General features: G+C 44.9%; 1 protein-coding gene across 1 annotated transcript in view; it reads left to right on the top strand.

Annotated features, from left to right (window-relative positions):
* Window positions 1–18,608, top strand: part of FRAS1 (Fraser extracellular matrix complex subunit 1) — a 447,420-nt gene that overhangs the window by 384,934 nt on the left and 43,878 nt on the right. Inside the window, exons 53-60 of the mRNA XM_060687010.2 lie at window positions 2,680–2,842; window positions 4,161–4,407; window positions 7,006–7,350; window positions 9,644–9,804; window positions 13,059–13,206; window positions 14,048–14,253; window positions 16,312–16,468; window positions 18,219–18,419. Coding sequence (XP_060542993.2) covers window positions 2,680–2,842; window positions 4,161–4,407; window positions 7,006–7,350; window positions 9,644–9,804; window positions 13,059–13,206; window positions 14,048–14,253; window positions 16,312–16,468; window positions 18,219–18,419 — 1,628 coding nt within the window. The remainder of the gene's footprint in view (window positions 1–2,679; window positions 2,843–4,160; window positions 4,408–7,005; window positions 7,351–9,643; window positions 9,805–13,058; window positions 13,207–14,047; window positions 14,254–16,311; window positions 16,469–18,218; window positions 18,420–18,608) is intronic.

The raw sequence follows: 18,608 nt of genomic DNA on the forward strand, positions 1-18,608 counted from the left end.
CCTTGAAGTGAAATAAAAAATTCTGGAATATCATGTGACAGAATATGTTTTATGCTGTTGCTAGAAGGCAAAGATGCTGGAAATAACAGAATAACATAGTTGGAAGGGACCTTGGAGGTCTTATAGCCCAACCCCCTTCTCAAGCAGGAGACCCTACACCATTTCAGATAAATGGCTGTCCAATCTCTTCTTAAAAATTTCCACTGTTGGAGCACCCATAACTTCTGAAGGCAAGCCGTTCCACTGATTAATTGTTCTCTTTTCTGTCAGGAAATTTCTCCTTAGTTCGAGGTTGCTTCTCTCCTTGATTACTTTCCATCCATTGCTTCTTGTCCTACCTTCAGGAGAATAGGTTGACCCCCTCTTCTTTGTGGCAGATCCTTAGATATTGGAATATTACTATAATGTCACCCCTAGTCCTTCTTTTCATTAAATTAGACAAGAAAGTGACAAGGAACTGCAAACATCTTATGCAGGACAAGAGAAATAATAATAATAATAATAATAATAATAATAATAATAATAATAATAATAATAATAATAATAATAATAATAATAATAATAATAATAATAATAATAATAATAATAATTCACGAATTGAAGATAAGCAGCAAGAAAAAATCACAAAGTACCGGGACTTACAAATTGAAGTTGAGCGACTGTGGAAAAAGAAATCGTGTGTTGTCCCGATTGTAATTGGAGCCCTCGGAGCAATACCCAAAGGGTTACCCCGCTATTTAGAAATTCTAAATTTGCCGGACTTGAACATTTTGACTCTACAAAAAACCACCTTACTCGGAACAGCTTACATCCTCCGACGTTACCTTAACAGTTCCTAGGTCCTTGGTTAGGACTCGAGCTGCTGAGCTATTAACCAGCCTCAAAGGCTGTGAATCTCACTAAAGATTAACCAATAAATAATAATAATAATAATAATAATAATAATAATAATAATAATAATAATAATAATAATAATAATAATTATTATTATTATTATTATTATTATTATTATTATTATTATTATTATTTTATTTCTATACCGCCCTTCTCCCGAAGGACTCAGGGCGGTGTACAGCCTATTTAAAAACACAAAACAAAACAGTGATTAGAATTTAAAATCATTAAATGATTAGGCTCCAATTAAAATCCCAGAAATTTAAAATACCCCAAATTAAAATTATTATGTTGATAGCCCGGCCTGGCGGAACAACAGGGTCTTCAATGCGCAGCGAAACACCCAGAGGTCGGAGATCTTACGTATTTCCAGGGGCAGTTCATTCCACAGGGTTGGGGCTCCCACAGAGAAGGCCCTCCCCCTGGGTGTCGCCAGCCGACATAACTTGGCCGATGGCACCCAGAGGAGACCCTCTCTGTGGGAGCGAACTGGCCGGTGGGAGGCTATTGGTGGCAGAAGTCGGTCTCGAAGGTACCCGGGTCCTATGCCATGGAGCGCTTTAAAGGTGGTAACCAACACCTTGAATCGCACCCGGAAGACCACTGGGAGCCAGTGCAGCTCGCGCAGGAGGGGTGTCACGTGGGCACAACGAGTGGGACCATGCAAGCGGACCATGGATGAAGAAGAGGGTTGGACATTCATATGTTGAATGAAGCATTTTTTCCATTCGTTTTTACTTCAGCTGGTATATTTATGTGTGATTTGTTGATAATCTACTCCAAGAGGCTTTATTTAACCTGCTTGGTATATCTGGGCTTTTGCCAAGTTGTATTTGTTGCTCTTGTTTCTTTCCTTTTCTTTCTTCTTCTGGAGTTGAATTAAACGAATTTGATTAGACTGAATTGTCCCCAATGAAGGGAGATTTCACATTTTCAATAAAAGAAGAGAAAGTAAGCACATTGAAGTTAATTAAGTCGTTATAAATTGCAAGTTAACTTTTTAATTTGCTACTGGGAACGATAGACTGAAAGAACACATGATATAAACCTCCTAATATACAGTAGTGGCCAAAATTGTGGAAACCTTTTGGGAAAAGTGTATTTTCTAAAACTAGCTGATAACACCACTTTTTTTTTGGAGTAATGCCATAACATTATATATCAATGAAAAGATAATTTAATGAAGAATGTAATGCAATAACTTTTATGAAGGATTTGCTATTAGAATAGCAGTTACAGTATAAAGAAGAAAAAAACATGTAGAAAAAATGAGATATACAAAAATTATCACCATAGAAAAAACAAGATATACAAAAAATATTACGTCAGTTAATACTTAGTTGGGTAACCTTTAGCTGAATTATAGCCTTACAACATCTCTCCATGGCGTGAACCAAGTCTTTTATTCTGCCGCTGTTATAATGTGAAATCAAGATTGAAGGATTGCTTCTATTAACTGGGTTTCATTGCTGGGTTGCTAACAAGTTTCTTTAGTCGACTCCATAGATTTTTAATTGGGTTAAGGTCTGGGCTATTCCCAGGCCATTCCAGCAGTGGAATAGGATTATCTTGAAAATAAAAAAAAAAAGTGGTGTTATTAGCCATCAGACTTCAAAAATACACTTTCCCAAAAGGTTTCCACAATTTTGGCCACTACTGTAAGTCAAACATAAATACTGAACTGAGGAGGACTCATTTCAATGCATTCTTCCCTGATTCACAAACTCTGGGTTGCTCCCACTCTGTGATCTGAAGGAAACCCATTCTGTCCGTCTTTCTTTCCAGCTACAACATCAGTGAAAAGGCCGGTTCCATCAGTGTGACTGTGAGGAGGACAGGAAACCTCAAACAATACGCTATTGTCCTGTGCCGTACAGAACAAGGAACGGCCACCTCTAGTTCAAGTTCTCAACCAGGGGAACAGGATTATCTTGAATACGCTAGCCAGGTGAGTGCAGGAAATTCATTATACTATATAGCCAGGGGTGGGCTTCAAAAATTCTCTGCCTGGTTGCTGGGTGGGCATGGCCTAGTTGGTCTCCTATACCACAGCGGGGTGTGTGTGCATTTTTGCCCTCCCCAGGCTCCAGAGGCTTTTCTTGAGCCTCCAGGAGGGTAAAAATGGCCTCCCCAGGCTCCGGAGGCCTTCTGGAGGCTGGAAACGGTCCCATTTCTGGCCTTCCTGAACTTCCAATAGGCCTGTTTTTGCCCTCCCCAAGCTTCCACACGCACCCTGCATTTATCTGCATCCAAAATGGGCTGCGTGGGGACTCATGGGAGGGGGGGGGCAGGGCCAGTGGTGGGTTGCCCCCTGTTAGCACCGGTTCTATAGAATCGGTAGTAAAACCGGCGGGAGGCCCCGCCCACCGACCCCGCATGCGCAGAAGAGAGAGAGCGCGCACAAGCGAAGCAAGCACACGCACACGGCCCCACTGCGAACCAGTAGTAAAGGTAAGTAGAACCCACCCCTGGGCAGAGCCAGCCAGGAGTGGGATTTGGGGGTTCTCCGAACTGCACAGAATCTTATCTAGAGGTTCTCCCAAACCCTTGCGAACCCCCAGCAGCCCCACCCCTGTGTATAGCCCAGTAGAAGTTCTAGAACCAAAGGACTTGAAAGACTGTTTCACTTTAAGGAAGAATGAGCCAAACTACCTCCTAGCATGGTCAGGAAGTGATGTGAAGGCAACAACCATCACTAAAGATCATTGATGAAGATTCTGATTGTTTAGGGCAGGGGTCTCCAAACTTGGCAACTTTAAGACTCTTCAGCCAGCCATGGAATTCTGGGAGTTGAAGTCTCAGTCATCCAGGTCACGGTTCTTCAGCTCTGACTGGATGGTGGGAAATGGAATGGATTTATACTCCTTGCAGGCAGCTGGTCATTTGCATCTCTTTAGCAAGTCTTTGAGGCCACCTGGAGGTTTATCTGTGTCCTCAAGGTCACCTGAGCAGTGCAAATGGGTGTGAAGCCTTCTTGGAACTGTTGAAATTGTTGAAACCCTTCCATTCCCTGCCATCCAGTCAGAGCTGAAGAAGCTTCTTGGATGAGAAGCGAAACGTCTTCAAAAAAAAAACCAGAAAGTCCAGTGGCCTCTTGAAAAAGCACCTTTGGGACAACCATGACCTTGGATGACTGAGAATCTCCACAGACTCTAACCTGAAGCTCATCATGAATAGTGGTGAATCCAGATCAAATCTGCCAGTCCTAGTAAAGACGGAGTATTCGTTGACTGTTTCCACCTGCTGTTACTTGTCAACCCATGTAGGTGCAGTTCGATGAATGGGAAGACCTCAAAACTTGCACCATTGTTATCCATGATGACGGCATCTTTGAGGGCGTAGAGAGCTTCACCGTTGAGTTGAGTATGCCAGCGTATGCCTTGCTGGGCAACATCACTGTGACCCAAGTCTTCATTAATGATGTAGAAGATGAGCCCACCCTGCAGTTTGACAAGAAGGTCTACCATACCAGTGAGAGTGCCGGCATCCTCTCTGTCCCCATCGAAAGGAAAGGTTGGTTGACATACAGGAACAAGTTAGCTTTTAACTCCACCCATAGAATGCAATCGCGTTTAATTCAGGCTACAGGTAGTCCTCGACTTACGACCCCAGTTGAGCCCAAAATTTCCACTGTTAAGCGAGGTTAAGTGAGTTTTAGCCCCATTTTATGACTTTGCTTGTCGTGGTTGTTAAATGAAGCGCGGCAGTTGTTAAGCTAGAAACTTGGTTGTTAAGTGAATCTGGCTTCCCCATTGACTTTATTTATTTATTTATTTATTTATTGGTTCGATTTATATGCCGCCCTTCTCCGGAGACTCAGGGTGGCTTACAATGCATTAAGCAATAGCCTTCATACTTTTGTATATACCTAACCGGTGTTCTTTTTTATACAAAGTCATCTTATTGCCCCCACAAACCGGCTCCTCATTTTACCTACCTCGAAAGGATGGAAGGCTGAGTCAACCTTGAGCCTGGTGAGATTTGAACTTGCAGTAATTGCAGGCAGATGCTGCTACTTAACAGGACTTTAGTCTGCTGTGCCACCAAGGCTCTTATCAGAACTTTGCAGAAATTTATCAGAACGTCGCAAAAGGTGATCACATGACCCCCGGGACACTGCCAGGGTCATAAACATGGGTCATTTGCCAAGTGTCTGAATTTTGATCACATGACCATGGGGATGCTGCAAGTGGTCGTAAGTGTAAAAAATGGTGAGGTCGCTTTTTCCAGTACTGTTGTAATTTTGAACGGTCACCAAACAAAACTGTTGTAAGTCAAGGACTACCTGTACAGACTCAACATGCTTATCGTATTTTTCGGACTATAAGACACACTTTTATGTCTCCCAAAAGGGGGCGAAAAGGTCTGTGCGTCTTATAGACCGAATATTGCTGGGGCCCGTTTTGGAGGCTTTTTTTGGCCTGTTCTCGGGGCATTTTTCAGCCCATTTTTAAGTCTTTTTTCGGTTCATTTTTTCTGAAAAAAGGCTAAAAAACGGGCTGAAAAAAGCCTCGAAAATGGGCCAAAAAACCCTTGAAAATGGGTTCCAAAAAGCCGCAAAAATGGGCCGCAAAAAGCCGCAAAAACACCCCCAAAAGCCTCGAAAACTGACCGAAAAAAGCCTCCAAAACAGGCCAAAAAAGCCTCAAAAATGGGCCAAAAAAAGCCCCCAAAACAAGCCCAAAAAAGCCTCAAAAATGGGCCAAAAAAAAAAAAGCCCCGGAAGCAGGCCGAAAAAAGTCTGGAAAAGGCCCGAAAAAAGGTAGGCCAAAAACTTTTTTTTGTTGTTTTCCTCTTCTAAATTTAGGTGCGTTTTATAGTCCGAAAAATATGGTAGTTATTTTGGTTCCTGAATCCTTTCCTCTACCTTGATCTTACATAGGAAAGCACCCAGCATTCGCTGTCCTTAACAGAAGTAAATAAATGCACCTAATACAGGATCAAGCAATTATTTCCTAACACTGTTTTTCCATTAAGATAGCACAAGATTGTACTCACTTTCTATGTAGCCACTTTATGCTGCAACCGTCATAAATATAAATCGGTTGCCAAGCATCCAAATTTTAATCACGTAACCCTGGGGGATGCTGTACGAAAAACGGTCATTGGTCACTTTTTTTCAGTGCTTTTCTAACTCAACTGCTTATCTTACTGAATGCACCAACGGGTGGCGTCTTTATCGAAAGTAGCCCATGGACATTCCATAATCACCCAATGGAAAGAAGACTTACACATAAATATGAGTCAGTTGCCAAACGTCTGAATTTTGGTCATATGACTATGAGGTTGCTGCAACAGTCAAAAGTCACTTTTTGCAGTGGCATTGTGACTTTGAATAGTCACTAAAGGAACTGTTGTAAGTTGAGGACTACCTGTATTATATCAAACCCAGCTAAATAGCAATACGCAAATAAAAAGTAGAAAGAAAATTCATTAAAAACTGATTTTAGGCCAAATTATCTGCTTCCTGTCAACATACCCATGATCCGGATAAAATAACTATCCCTTTCAAAATAAAAACATTGCATTTTAGCAAAAGAATCCCTGCAAGAAGTACCATATTTTTCAGAGTATAAGACGCTCCGGACTATAAGACACACCTACTTTTTTGGGGGAGGAAAACAAGAAAAAAAAAATCTGCCTCTGCCTCCCAGCAATTTGCCTCCTTGCAGCAAACAGCGGAGGCTGAAAATGGGACGTGCATAGGCGGCAATAGGCAATGGCAATCCCTGCAGCCTGAAACAGCTGATGGTCAGGAGGCCGATCCAACCGACAATCAGCTGTTTGTGCTAATCTCAAACCGCCTTGAATCTTCGGAGAAAGGCGGCATACAAGTTGAACAAATAAATAAATAAATAATCAGGCTGTGCTGAAACTGAAACAGGCTGTTTGCTGTTTGTTGCAAGGAAGCAAATTGCTGAGAGGCAGAGGCCAAAGGGTGGGAGCCGGAGGGTGGGTGGGCTACATTTGGTATATAAGACACACCCAAATTTTCACCCTCTTTTAAGGATGGAAAAAGTGCATTTTATACTCCGAAAAATACAGTATGTTTGTTGATAACAATCATTTTGAATTCTGGAAAATAATCTTTTTCTCTGCAATATATTGTAGGAGATTCTAGCAGCATTGTTTCTGCCATTTGCTACACCGTCTCTCAAAGTGCCCAAGGCAGCAGCATGTATGCCCTGGAGTCCGGTTCAGACTTTAAATCCCGGGGAATGTCCAACGAGAACCGAGTCATCTTGGGGCCCGGTGTCACAATGACAACTTGCGACGTGAAGCTGGTTGATGACAGCGAGTACGAAGAGGAGGAAGAATTTGAAATTGCTCTGACCGATGTATCCGAGAACGCTCGGCTTGGGAGCATCACGTCCGCTAAAGTTACGATCGACGGTCCCAACGATGCTTCTACTGTATCGCTCGGAAGTGCGGCTTTTAGTGTTAGCGAAGAAGCAGGTATAATTATGGGAATTATTTCTCTCTTGCCGCATGCTGTATTATTATCCCTGTTGGAAGAACGATCCACCTGGTTCAGTTCCACGCCATGAGAAAGACACTGGAAACATGGAGGCTGATTGGAAAGATGGTTTAATGGTGAAGCAGAAGCACATGGGTGGTCCTGGGCAGCTGACCACATGGAGTTGAGAGTGAGGGGTTTTTATACCTTTTTTGGGGGCTTTGAACATGAGTTTCCTGTTCCTGTGCAAGAACATGTATTCTATTGGCTGCTGTAGGAGTCATAGCTAACTTCGTAGGTTGTCTGAGTCCCAGGTTTGGTTGAAGTTTGCTGGGTGATGCAATGTCCCCAGGTGATTGTGCTCTGCTGCTAGATAGGTTAATCCTATTATGTCCTGGAGGGTCATGTCTTAATCCCATCACCCTGGAGCTGGAGGTCTTTTGTCTTGTAGATAGGCTGGCCCAGTCTTTCTTAATGGGCACCAAATATCTGCTGGGGGCAGGGAGCTGCTTTCTGTCTTTAAAACATGTTTCTTCTTTTATCACCCAGGGAAATGTTCTTTTTAATATTTCCTAAATTATTTCATTATCCTAGGAGAGGTGGGGGGTGGGGTCTTCCCTCATCCCCTTTATGTTTAATGCACAAAATAGGCATACACAAAGTCCTTAGCTTCCAACCATCTGTTCGAAGTTAGAACGCCTCTGAAAAAAGTGACACGACCAGTTTTCACACTTATGACCATTGCTGCATCCCAGAGGTCATGTGATCAAAATTTGGGCGCTTGACAACTGGCATGTACTTCTGACAGTTGCCTTGTCCTGGGGTTGAGCAGCCACTATTTGTAACCTTCTCTGATGGCTTCCGACAAGCAAAGGAAACCGGATTTGCTTAACAACCACATGATTTATTTAACAGCTCCACTGATACGCTTAACAACTGTGGAAAAAGGGGCAAAATTGGCCATGTAGGAGATGGCCAGGCTGAACCTGAGGGAGGGGTCAAACAAGTTATCAGTCTTGAGTCCATTTGCACTCACAAAAGATCTAAATCCAACTCACCTTGAATTCCGTTGAATCTTATCTACCGCCAATTTTCTTTTGACGGTTAGTAGTTCAGTTTCTTGTAGAGACTGTTAGCATGCAATGAACCTGTATTCATTTGAATCGCCTTAGCTCCTGATTCCCTTGACAAAAACCACTTAAGCCACTTACTTAAAACAGAAATCAATGCCGGTTTTTGGCAAAAATGTGGGGTCATGTGACTATGGGATGCTGCAAATGGCCGTAAATGCTGCAGGGTTGCCAAGCACTCGAAGTGCAGTCACATGATCTTGTGTGTGTGTGTATGTATGTGTGTTGGGTGTGAGACCATCGGAACTTTAAACCCAGGTTGTAGGTTCATTGGAATGGTCTCTAAATGACTGGTTATAAGTCGAGGACTATCTGTATTACCCTTAGAGCAGGGGTGAAATGTAAAATGTGTTACTACCGGTTCTGTGGGTGTGGCTTGGTGGTGGTGGGGTAATGTGACTGGGTGGGCGTGGCCAGCTCTTTTTTTTTTATCTTTTCAAAGCATTTTTTCTAATGCTTTGAAAAGCCTCTGGCGATCAGGCAACTCAGCTGGGATCGTCAGAGACTTTTCAAAGCATTTTTTTTTACTACCTCTTCAGCCAAGAGATTGCAGAAAAAAATGCTTTGAAAAGCCTCTGACGATCCCAGCTGAGCCGCGCGATCATCAGAGGCTTTTTTTTTTTTTACTTTTAAAAGCATTTTTTGGTCGGAAGAGGTTGTAGAAAAAATGCTTTTAAAAGTAAAAAAAAAAAAGCCTCTGATGATCCTGTGACTCAGCTGAGCATGGTGGGGGGGGGCGCAGGGATTTTTGCTATCGGTTCTCCGAACCACCTGCTGCCATCGCTACCGGATCGGGCGATCCGGTCCAAACCGGGAGCATTTCACCCCTGCCTTAGAGCGATATATTTGGCAACTATTGCATCTACAAGAAAGACCAGTGAATTCCGTGCACAGAAACATCCATTTGTATATTTCCAGTTCAACAAAGGGGCCTCTATTTTTACACCATCCATCTATCTCACCTAAGTGACTCTGGGCAATTTACAATAGCTATTCAGTTTGGTTCCCTTCCATAACGATGTTCTTCAGAATCGTTTTCCTTAAACCACATAGACGTGAGGACTGCAGTGTCTTTTGGAAATGGGGTACGCGCAGCGGTAATCGTCTGTGTTTCCATTTGAAATTAATTGCTTTCAAATCCTCCCTTCCCTCCCTGCTATAGGGATTATCGAAATCCCAATTACGAGGCACGGGTCTGATCTCTCCATTCCTACTTCGGTCTGGTGCGCCACTCGGACATCAGATCCGCCATCTGCTACTCCGGGATTTGATTACATTCCCAGTTCCAAGAAGGTTGAATTTCATCCAGGGAGAACTGAAGAGGTATGGCTATTTTTTTTCTCCCTCCCGTAATCATAATGGAAGGATTAGTCTTCAGAGCACATCATTCTTCAGAATAGCCTGTTCCTAGGTTGAACATGAGGGATGCGGTGATTCAGTGGCTAAGATGCTGAGCTTGTCGATCGAAAGGTCGGCAGTTCAGCGGTTCGAATCCCTAGTGCGGCGTAACGGGTTGAGCTCCCGTTACTTGTCCCAGCTTCTGCCAACCTAGCAGTTCGAAAGCACGTAAAAACAATGCAAGTAGAAAAATAGGGACCACCTTTGGTGGGAAGGTAACAGTGTTCCGTGTGCCTTTGGCGTTGAGTCATGCCGGCCACATGACCACGGAGACATCTTCGGACAGCACTGGCTCTTCGGCTTTGAAACGGAGATGAACACCGCCCCCTAGAGTCGGGAACGAATAGCACATATGTACGAGGGGAACTTTTATCTTTACCTTTAAGGTTGAACATTTTTGCACAAGCCTAGATCACATGGCAAAAACCTGGACAAATTTAGGACTGTCAAATAAACCTCTTTGTTTTATTAGACCTCTTGAAATGTGTTTTGATGTACTCTGATACCATTCCAAATTATTCTGGTAAACCTTACTTGGGAAAGGAAATGGTAACCATCAGCCAATAGTTGTTGGGAGCTGTCCAAGACGATGATAGTGAAATGGACTAGTTTCGCATCCCCCTCCTCCAATGAACCCCCTCTTGAGACCTATCAGCTCAGCAGTTATTATGTAGATCAGAATTAAAAAGCTAAGGGCCAAATACAGAGGTATTTCGTTAAGAAATGCATACAAATGGATGCTGCAATCCAATTCATGCAATGTTTTTCGATCTTGGCAAGTTTAATCCCTTCCCCCTCCGCAGGGGAATTCTGGGAGTTGAAGTCCACACTTAGCTGTCAAGGTTGAGAAACACAAAATCTAATGGCGTTGGCTGTTCCTTCACTCTCTGAGCAGTGGTGGGTTTCAAATTTTTTTACTACCGGTTCTGTGGGTGTGGCTTGGTGGGCGTGGCATGGCTTGGTGGGCGTGGCAGGGGAAGGATACTGTAAAATCTCCATTCCCTCCCCAATCCAGGGGAAGGTTACTGCAAAATCCCCATTTCCTTCCGATCAGCTGGGACTCGGGAGGCAGAGAATAGATGGGGGCGGGGCCAGTCAGAGGTGGTATTTACCGGTTCTCCAAACGACTCAAAATTTCCACTACCAGTTCTCCAGAACTGGTCAGAACCTGCCGAAACCCACCTCTGCCTCTAAGGAAAGCAGGGATTTATAAATGAAAGCTGACACCGGTTAATAAAACAAAGATGCAGGTGGCTCCTCTACTTACAGCAATTCGTTTAGTGACCGAAGTTACAACGGCATTGAAAAAAGTGATTTACAACGGCTTTTCACACTAACGACCATTGCAGCATCCCCAGAGTCATGTCATCAAAATTCAGCCGCTGTATTCTAAAAATGCTTTGTCTTCCTTTCTCTCTCTTTCTCTTCCTCACTGTCTCGCATATATTTTAATACAGAGTGGGTAGGGTTTTTTGTTTTTTTTTTATTAGTGGGGCCATTAGAGTTGGTGGCAACTGGGTGTCATTGGAGGATCTCAAAGAGGGGTGAAATTAACTTACCTTCCCTACCGGTTTGCAAATGTGTGTGCGCCGGGCGCACGCTCACTTCGCTCACTCGCGCCATTGTCCACGTATGCAGAAAGCCTTCTGCACATGCGCAAAGGCTGAAAATCATCGCAAAAAAGGGACGGCATGATGTCCTCACGGGTGGGCGGGGTTTCGCACAATCGGCCCTACCGGATCGTGCGATCTGGATTTCGATCGAACCGGCTGAATTTCACCCCTGATCTCAAAATTAGGCAGAGTTTGTTTTTTTTTTTTTTTTTTTTTGAATTATATGCCGCCCTTCTCCGGAGACTCAGGGCAGCTTACAATGCGTTAAGCAATAACCTTCATACTTTTGTATATTTATACAAAGTCAGCTTATTGCCCCCACAAACTGGGTCCTCATTTCACCTACCTTAGAAAGGATGGAAGGCTGAGTCAACCTTGAGCCTTGGCGAGATTCGAACCTGCAGTAATTGCAGGCAGCTGGTCTTAATAACAGTATGCCTTAGACCACTGTACTACCAAGGTTCATGTTGGGCCTTGGATGAGAAACCAGCCACAAATCCAGCAGCTGTAGACTTAAAGATACCTCCAGAAGTTGTGGGTGCTCCAACACTGGAGGTTTTTAAGAAGAGATTGGACAACCATTTGTCTGGAATGGTATAGCAATAGCAATACAATGCTTTGCAGCCCTCTCTAAGCAGTTTACAGAGTCAGCCTATTGCCCCCAACAATCTGGGTCCTCATTTTACCCACCTCGGAAGGATGGACGGCTGAGTCAACCGTGAGCCTGGTGAGATTCGAACTGCCAAATTGCAGGCAGCCAACAGTCATCAGAAGTATCCTGCAGTACTGCACTCTAACCACTGCGCCACCTGGTCAAGCAGAGCGTTGGACTAGAAGACCTCCCAGGTCCCTCCCAACTCTGTTATTCTATGGTATTATGAAAGCATAATGACTGCAAAGGAAACAATGTGAATATATCCTGGAAGGGACTAGGGTAGCCATGGCTAACCTTTTTGCTGTTGCGTGCCAAAAGCGGGGGGAGCGCGGGGGGGTCACGCGCGTGCATGCCCACACCCATAATTCTGTGCGCCCCGCTCCCCCGTGCATGTGCACGCGACCCGCCCACGCTCCCCCCACTTTTGGCACATGATGGCACGGTGGGTCCAATAGGCCCATTTTTCACCCTCCCCAGGCTCCAGAAGCTTTCTAGGAGCCTGGGGAGGGCAAAAATGGCCTTCCCCACCTCCCGGAGGCCGGAAACAGCCCGTTTCCTGACTTCCGGTGGGTCCGGAAGGCCCGAAAATCAGTTGGCCGCGTGCCATAGGTTCCCCATTACGGGACTAGGGGTTAAGCCTGACTTTATTATGGAGAACCAATTTGGTGTAGAGATAGATTGAAAATAGTCATCCTGAGTTCTAATCCTCCCTTAGACCCAGAAGCAGGGTAGATGACTCTCTATCAGTCCAACCCGCCTCGCAGGGCTGTCGTTTTTCAGAAATAGAAGAAAGAAGCTTTACGTACGCCGCCTTGAATTGTACAGAACAAAACCAGGCTATATAAATCAAAGAAATATCATATATATGTTTACAGAATGGGCTGTTTTATTTCTCTTATTTCCCCCATTAGTATTGCACCTTGACTATTCTGGATGATGCGCAGTCCCCAGTGATTGAAGGGGTGGAGACCTTTGTGGTCTATTTGAGTTCCCCTCAAGGAGCAGAGCTGGCCAAACCTTTCCAAGCAGTGGTGGCCATTAATGACACCTTCCAGGATGGTAAGTAGATGAGCAAATGCCAAACTAATTATTGAGTCTGTCATCTGCACCTCCATAACTGTCTGGTTTGGCTCTGCAACCCAACAAGACAGACACAGACTTCAGAGGATCATTAGGACTGCAGGAAAAAACAATGGCTACCAACCTGCCTTCCATTGAGGACCTGTATACTGCACGAGTCAAAAAGAGGGCTGTGACAATATCTACAGACCCCTCGCATCCTGGACATAAATTGTTTCAACTCCTACCCTCAAAATGACGCTATAGAGCACTGCACACCAGAACAACTAGACACAAGGACAGTTTTCTCCCAAACACCATCACTCTACTAAAAAACTAATTCCCTCAACCCTGTCAAATGATTTACTAAGACTGTATTAATATTCTTCTCTTCCTTACTAGTATCTATCTCTTCCCACTTATTATTATAATCATGTCGCTTGTATCTTTCAATTTATATTGTTTTTATTTGTTTCCTAGTACGATTTGATAGCATATTAGTAACCTTGACTATCACTAAATTGTCCTTCTTCTCTTCCTCCTTGTTTCATCTTCTTCTCCTTCTGCTCCTCCTCCTCCTCCTCCTCCTCCTCCTCCTCCTCCTTGTTCCTCCTCCTCCTTCTTCTTCTTCTTCTTCTTCTTCTTCTTCTTCTTCTTCTTCTTCTTCTTCTTCTTCTTCTTCTTCTTCTTCTTCTTCTTCTTCTTCTTCTTCTTCTTTTCTCCTCCCCCTCCATCATCTTCTTCTTCCTCCTCCTCCTCTTCTTCTTTCTCCTTCTCCTCCCTTTCTCTTTCCCCTTCTCTACCTTTCCTCTGTCTTCCTCCTCCTCCTCCTCCTTTACAGTTCCAAACATGAAGTTCAGTAAAGATGTCTACTCCGTGAAAGAGAAGGACCATGTCCTACACATTCCTGTTATCCGTTCTGGAGACTTAAGCTACGAATCTTCAGTCAGGTGCCATACCCAGAGTCAGACCGCAAGAGTCATGGAGGATTTTGAGGAAAGGAGAAATGCTGAAGAATCACGGATCACATTTTTGAAAGGGGAGAAGGTGAGTGAATACAGCTGGCAGAGAACTGAGGACTTAACATGACGGGGAGAGAGAGAGAGAGAGCCCATCAACTCAAAGCCCTTGGCCCAGTTTCAAAACTGCTGCAATTTGTCACTTGTGGCGAGGAAAACATTTTTGGACGAAGAAACATACGAAATGGAAAGACTGCCAGAACGTGGGTTATGACTCAACTTAAATGCTATTTTATTTTCTTGGTCTAAGGCAGATGGACTGGGGGCTGAAGCACAATTTGGGAAGGTATGCAGGGCTGAGTCATGAACATTGGCAGAGCTGGGGGTTAGTTCCCTGGTGGGGGGGAGAGATGGTTGGAAGATTTATTTGCAGTTTTATCCTCTAAAGCAGCGGTCACCAACTGGTGGTCCGTGAGAAAACTTGGGTGGTCCACAGAAAAATTATTATTTGCATTTTTTTATATTGCACTAAATCAGGGGTCCTCAAGCTACGGCCCCTGGGCCGGATACCTGCAATGAACATTTGTGTGGCTGCAGAGAGTCTCCCCCTTCGGGGTCTTTTTGTGTGGGATGGAGGGGGGCAAAAATTCCGACTCGGGGTCTGCTTCAGCCTCCTGGTGCAGGGCTTTGGGCTGGAGGGAAGTACCGCTGGTGGCGAAGAGCCAGAGAGCCTCGTTCCAGTGGGACTGCATCATGGCCTAGAACTGACTGACCATCTCAGCCCGGTGAGCCTCCAGGCGCCAGTCCCTGGTCTTGCACTCCTGCCAGTCTTCCCTCTGCTTGGAAAGCCTAAGCTCCTAGTCCTCAGTGAGGTGCTTCTGCTGAGCCTCCTTCTCGGCCAGATCCAAATTGAACTGAGCTGTTTTGCCAACTCTTTCTTGTGGTGGCTGCTTAACTTCAACAACTGCTTCCTGTTGGGGCCCTAAGGAGCCCCAGGTGAGGAGTGGCTGACAGGAGAGGGGTGAGTAGAGGCCGGCAAGGCGTCCCTTGACGTGAGTGACATCGAGTTGACAATGCCCGCCCAGTCCCATGACCACCTAGCCATGCCCACCCAGCCGGTCATTAGGCAGATCGTATTAGTGGTCCACGGGATTTAAAAGTATGAATTTAGGGGTCCCTGAGGTCCGAAAGGTTGGGGACCTCTGATCTAAAGGATGTTCTAGAGCCGTGATGGCGAACCTATGGCATGTGTGCCAGAGGTGGCATGCAGCGCCCTCTCTGATGGCACGCGAGCAGTCGCCCCAGTTCAGCTCTGCTGTGCATGCGTCTGCACCTCCTGCCAGCCAGCTGGTCTTTGGGTGTCTACCACACATGCGCAGGGGGCATGCAGGGGGCATGCAAGCATGTGTGGGGGACGGGGGCCATGCGGGTAGCCATGCACACACGCATGGGGCGTGGGGTGCATGCACGGGGCCCTCGTGTGCATTGCATTTGGGGGGGCTCAGGTGCACGCACACATTGCATTTTGGGGATTTGGGCGTGTGTGTGCCTTCACTCGCGCGTGCACTTTGGGCATTCGGTCCGGAAAAGGTTAGCCATCACTGTTCTAGAGTTTAGGGTACATGTTTCCTATCTCAAAGTGGAAAGGAACTTTAATTAAATATACAGATAATCCTCGACTTACAATAGTTCATTTAGCGACCATTCAAAGTTTACAACTTTGAAAAAAAGCGACGTATGGCAATTGTTCACACTTACGACCATTGCACATGCTTTATATTTGGATGGCTTGGCAACTGACTCATATTTATGACGGTTGCAGTGTCCCGGCGGGGTCCTGTGATCCCCTTTTGCGACTTTCTGACAAGCAACGACGATGGGGAAACCAGATTCAGTTAACAACGGCGTTACTAATTTAACAACTGCGGCGATTCACTTGACAAACATGAGAAGGGACGTCGTAAAATGGGGCAAAATTCACTTAACAAATTTCGCACTGAAGCAACATAAATTGTGGGCTCAATTGTGGTCGTAATTCGAGAACTACCTGCATAGAATTGCATATCTTGCTTTATAAATTGCTTTATAAATGAATGAATTGTGCGGATTGCCTCCCAATCCTTACTGATGATATCTTTGACTTTAGGTAAAGAATTGCACTATTATTATAAACGACGACTCTGCCTTTGAACCGGAGGAGAGATTCCGGGTATATCTGAGTGAACCCCAAGGCAGCCACTGGAGTGGGGCTACCATTGGGAAAAGCAATATGGCTACTGTAGTTATTTCCAACGACGAAGATGGTAAGAAGGATGGGCTTGTATTCAAATACGTATTCATCTGAGTTTTATTACAATCGGTTGATTATTATGAGTCTCGGTGGTGTGCGCGCTCACATTTGCGAACCGGTAGCGAACGTAAGTGAATATCAGCCCTGGAGAGCCTGTTGTAACTTTGAATGGCCATTAAGTGGCCAGTCATAAGTCGAGGACTACCCATATGTGATATTGAAAAGGTAGTTGAATATGGGCATCTATTTAGTTATTATGCCCAGTTACGCCCAATACCTGTTGATGCCTTATCCTTTGCCTAATTGCCTTTTGAAGTCATCACCTCGTCTTACAGAATCAAATAGATTCAAATCAGAATCAAATCAGTCTAGACAGTCACTTATCTGAAATAGCAGAGGTTCTCCTGCTTGAGCAGGGAGCTGGACTAGAAGACCTCCAAAGTCCCTTCCAGCACATTCATCCATCCATCCATCCGCTCACTCACTCACTCATTCAAATTCCATAACTGAATAAATTGTTGTTAACATTACATAAAGAACAACTTTTTTTCCCTCCTCTCCTGAATCTCCGTCACTCCGTACAATTGCTCAGCTAACTTTTCTCCATACCTGCGTTAGTCTTTGTGTCCTGTCTGTGCTTAACTGATTTATTTTTAAAACATCTCCAATAATCTGAAAGAGCCTGTAGTACAGTGGACTAAAGCACCGTTATTAACATCTGCTGCTTGCAATTATTGCAAGTTCAAATCTCACCAGGCTCAAGGTTGACTCAGCCTTCCATCCTTTCAAAGGTAGGTAAAATGAGGACCCAGATTGTGGGGGCAATAAGCTGACTTTGTATAAATAGACAAAAAGGATGAAGGCTATTGCTTAACGCATTGTAAGCCGCCCTGAGTCTCCGGAGAAGGGCGGCATATAAATTAAAGCAAAAAAAATAAAAAAAAATAAAAAATCTTGGGCCTTGAGCCACTTGGAGTACAATTTTTTTTAAAAAAATAATCATCAGGAAAAGGATCAGTCAATAAACTCCTCCTTACTTGGCAGAGTCTGTTAAATTTTAGTTAAGGGTCTTTAAAAAGTTTCTGCTGAAGCGAGTAGTCTCAAAAGTTTAGGGTAGTGCTTTGTTTCTTGGCATTGATCATTGGCACTAATAAAAATAAATAAATAAATAAATCTGAGTTATTTCAGATACCATCTTGTTGGACTGCAAGATGAGTTAGCAATAGCAATAGCACTTAGACTTATATACCGCTTCACGGTGCTTTCCAGCCCTCTCTAAGCAGTTTTACAGAGTCAGCCTATTGCCCCCCCGCCCAACAATCTGGCTCCTCATTTGACCCACCTCGGAAGGATGGAAGGCTGAGTCAACCTTGAGCCTGCTGAGATTCGATCCTCCAAACTACTGGCAGTGGGTGATCAGCAGAGAAGTAGCCTGCAGTACTGCACTCTAACCACTGCGCCACCGAGGCTCGAAAACAGTGGTCCCCATCCTTTCTGGCTTCACGGACCGGTGGTGGGGGGGCGGGGGGAGAGGGGATGGTTCTGCACACACAGTGCACACAGCTCCCCTCGTCCCTGCCCTCACACAAGTGGAGCTGTGCACATTTGCACGCTGCTTGTGCAGCCTGGTTTCAAACGGGCCACGTCCTGGTACTTGGCCACGGCCCATGAGTTGGGGACCCCTGAGCTAAAATGTTCCTCATGTCTGAAACCTGACCAAGGTCTTTTTTTTTTTCCCCCTTCGGCTTCCTCCCTAATTCCAGCTCCCACCATCGAGTTTGAAGAAGCCGGGTACCAGGTTCGTGAACCTCCTGGGCCAGAAGGCGTTGGCTTCTTAAATGTCAAAGTCATCCGGAGAGGAGATCAAAACAGGACCTCGAAAGTTCGCTGCAGCACCCGGGATGGCTCAGCTCAATCTGGAATCGATTATTACCCAAAGAGCCGAGTTCTCAAGTTTAGCCCTGGTAATATTTGTTGTTGTTAGTTGCGAAATCGTGTCCGATCCATCGCGACCCCAAGGATAACGTTCCTCCAGGCCTTCCTGTCCTCTACCATCCCTCGGAGTCCATTTAAGCTCACTCCGACTGTTTCAGTGACTCCATCCAGCCACCTCATTCTCTGCCGTCCCCTTCTTCTTTTGCCCTCAATCTTTC

This window comes from Pantherophis guttatus, chromosome 8 (genome assembly GCF_059756535.1).
Source record: "Pantherophis guttatus breed Tessera chromosome 8, ASM5975653v1, whole genome shotgun sequence".
Taxonomy (NCBI): Eukaryota; Metazoa; Chordata; class Lepidosauria; order Squamata; family Colubridae; genus Pantherophis; species Pantherophis guttatus.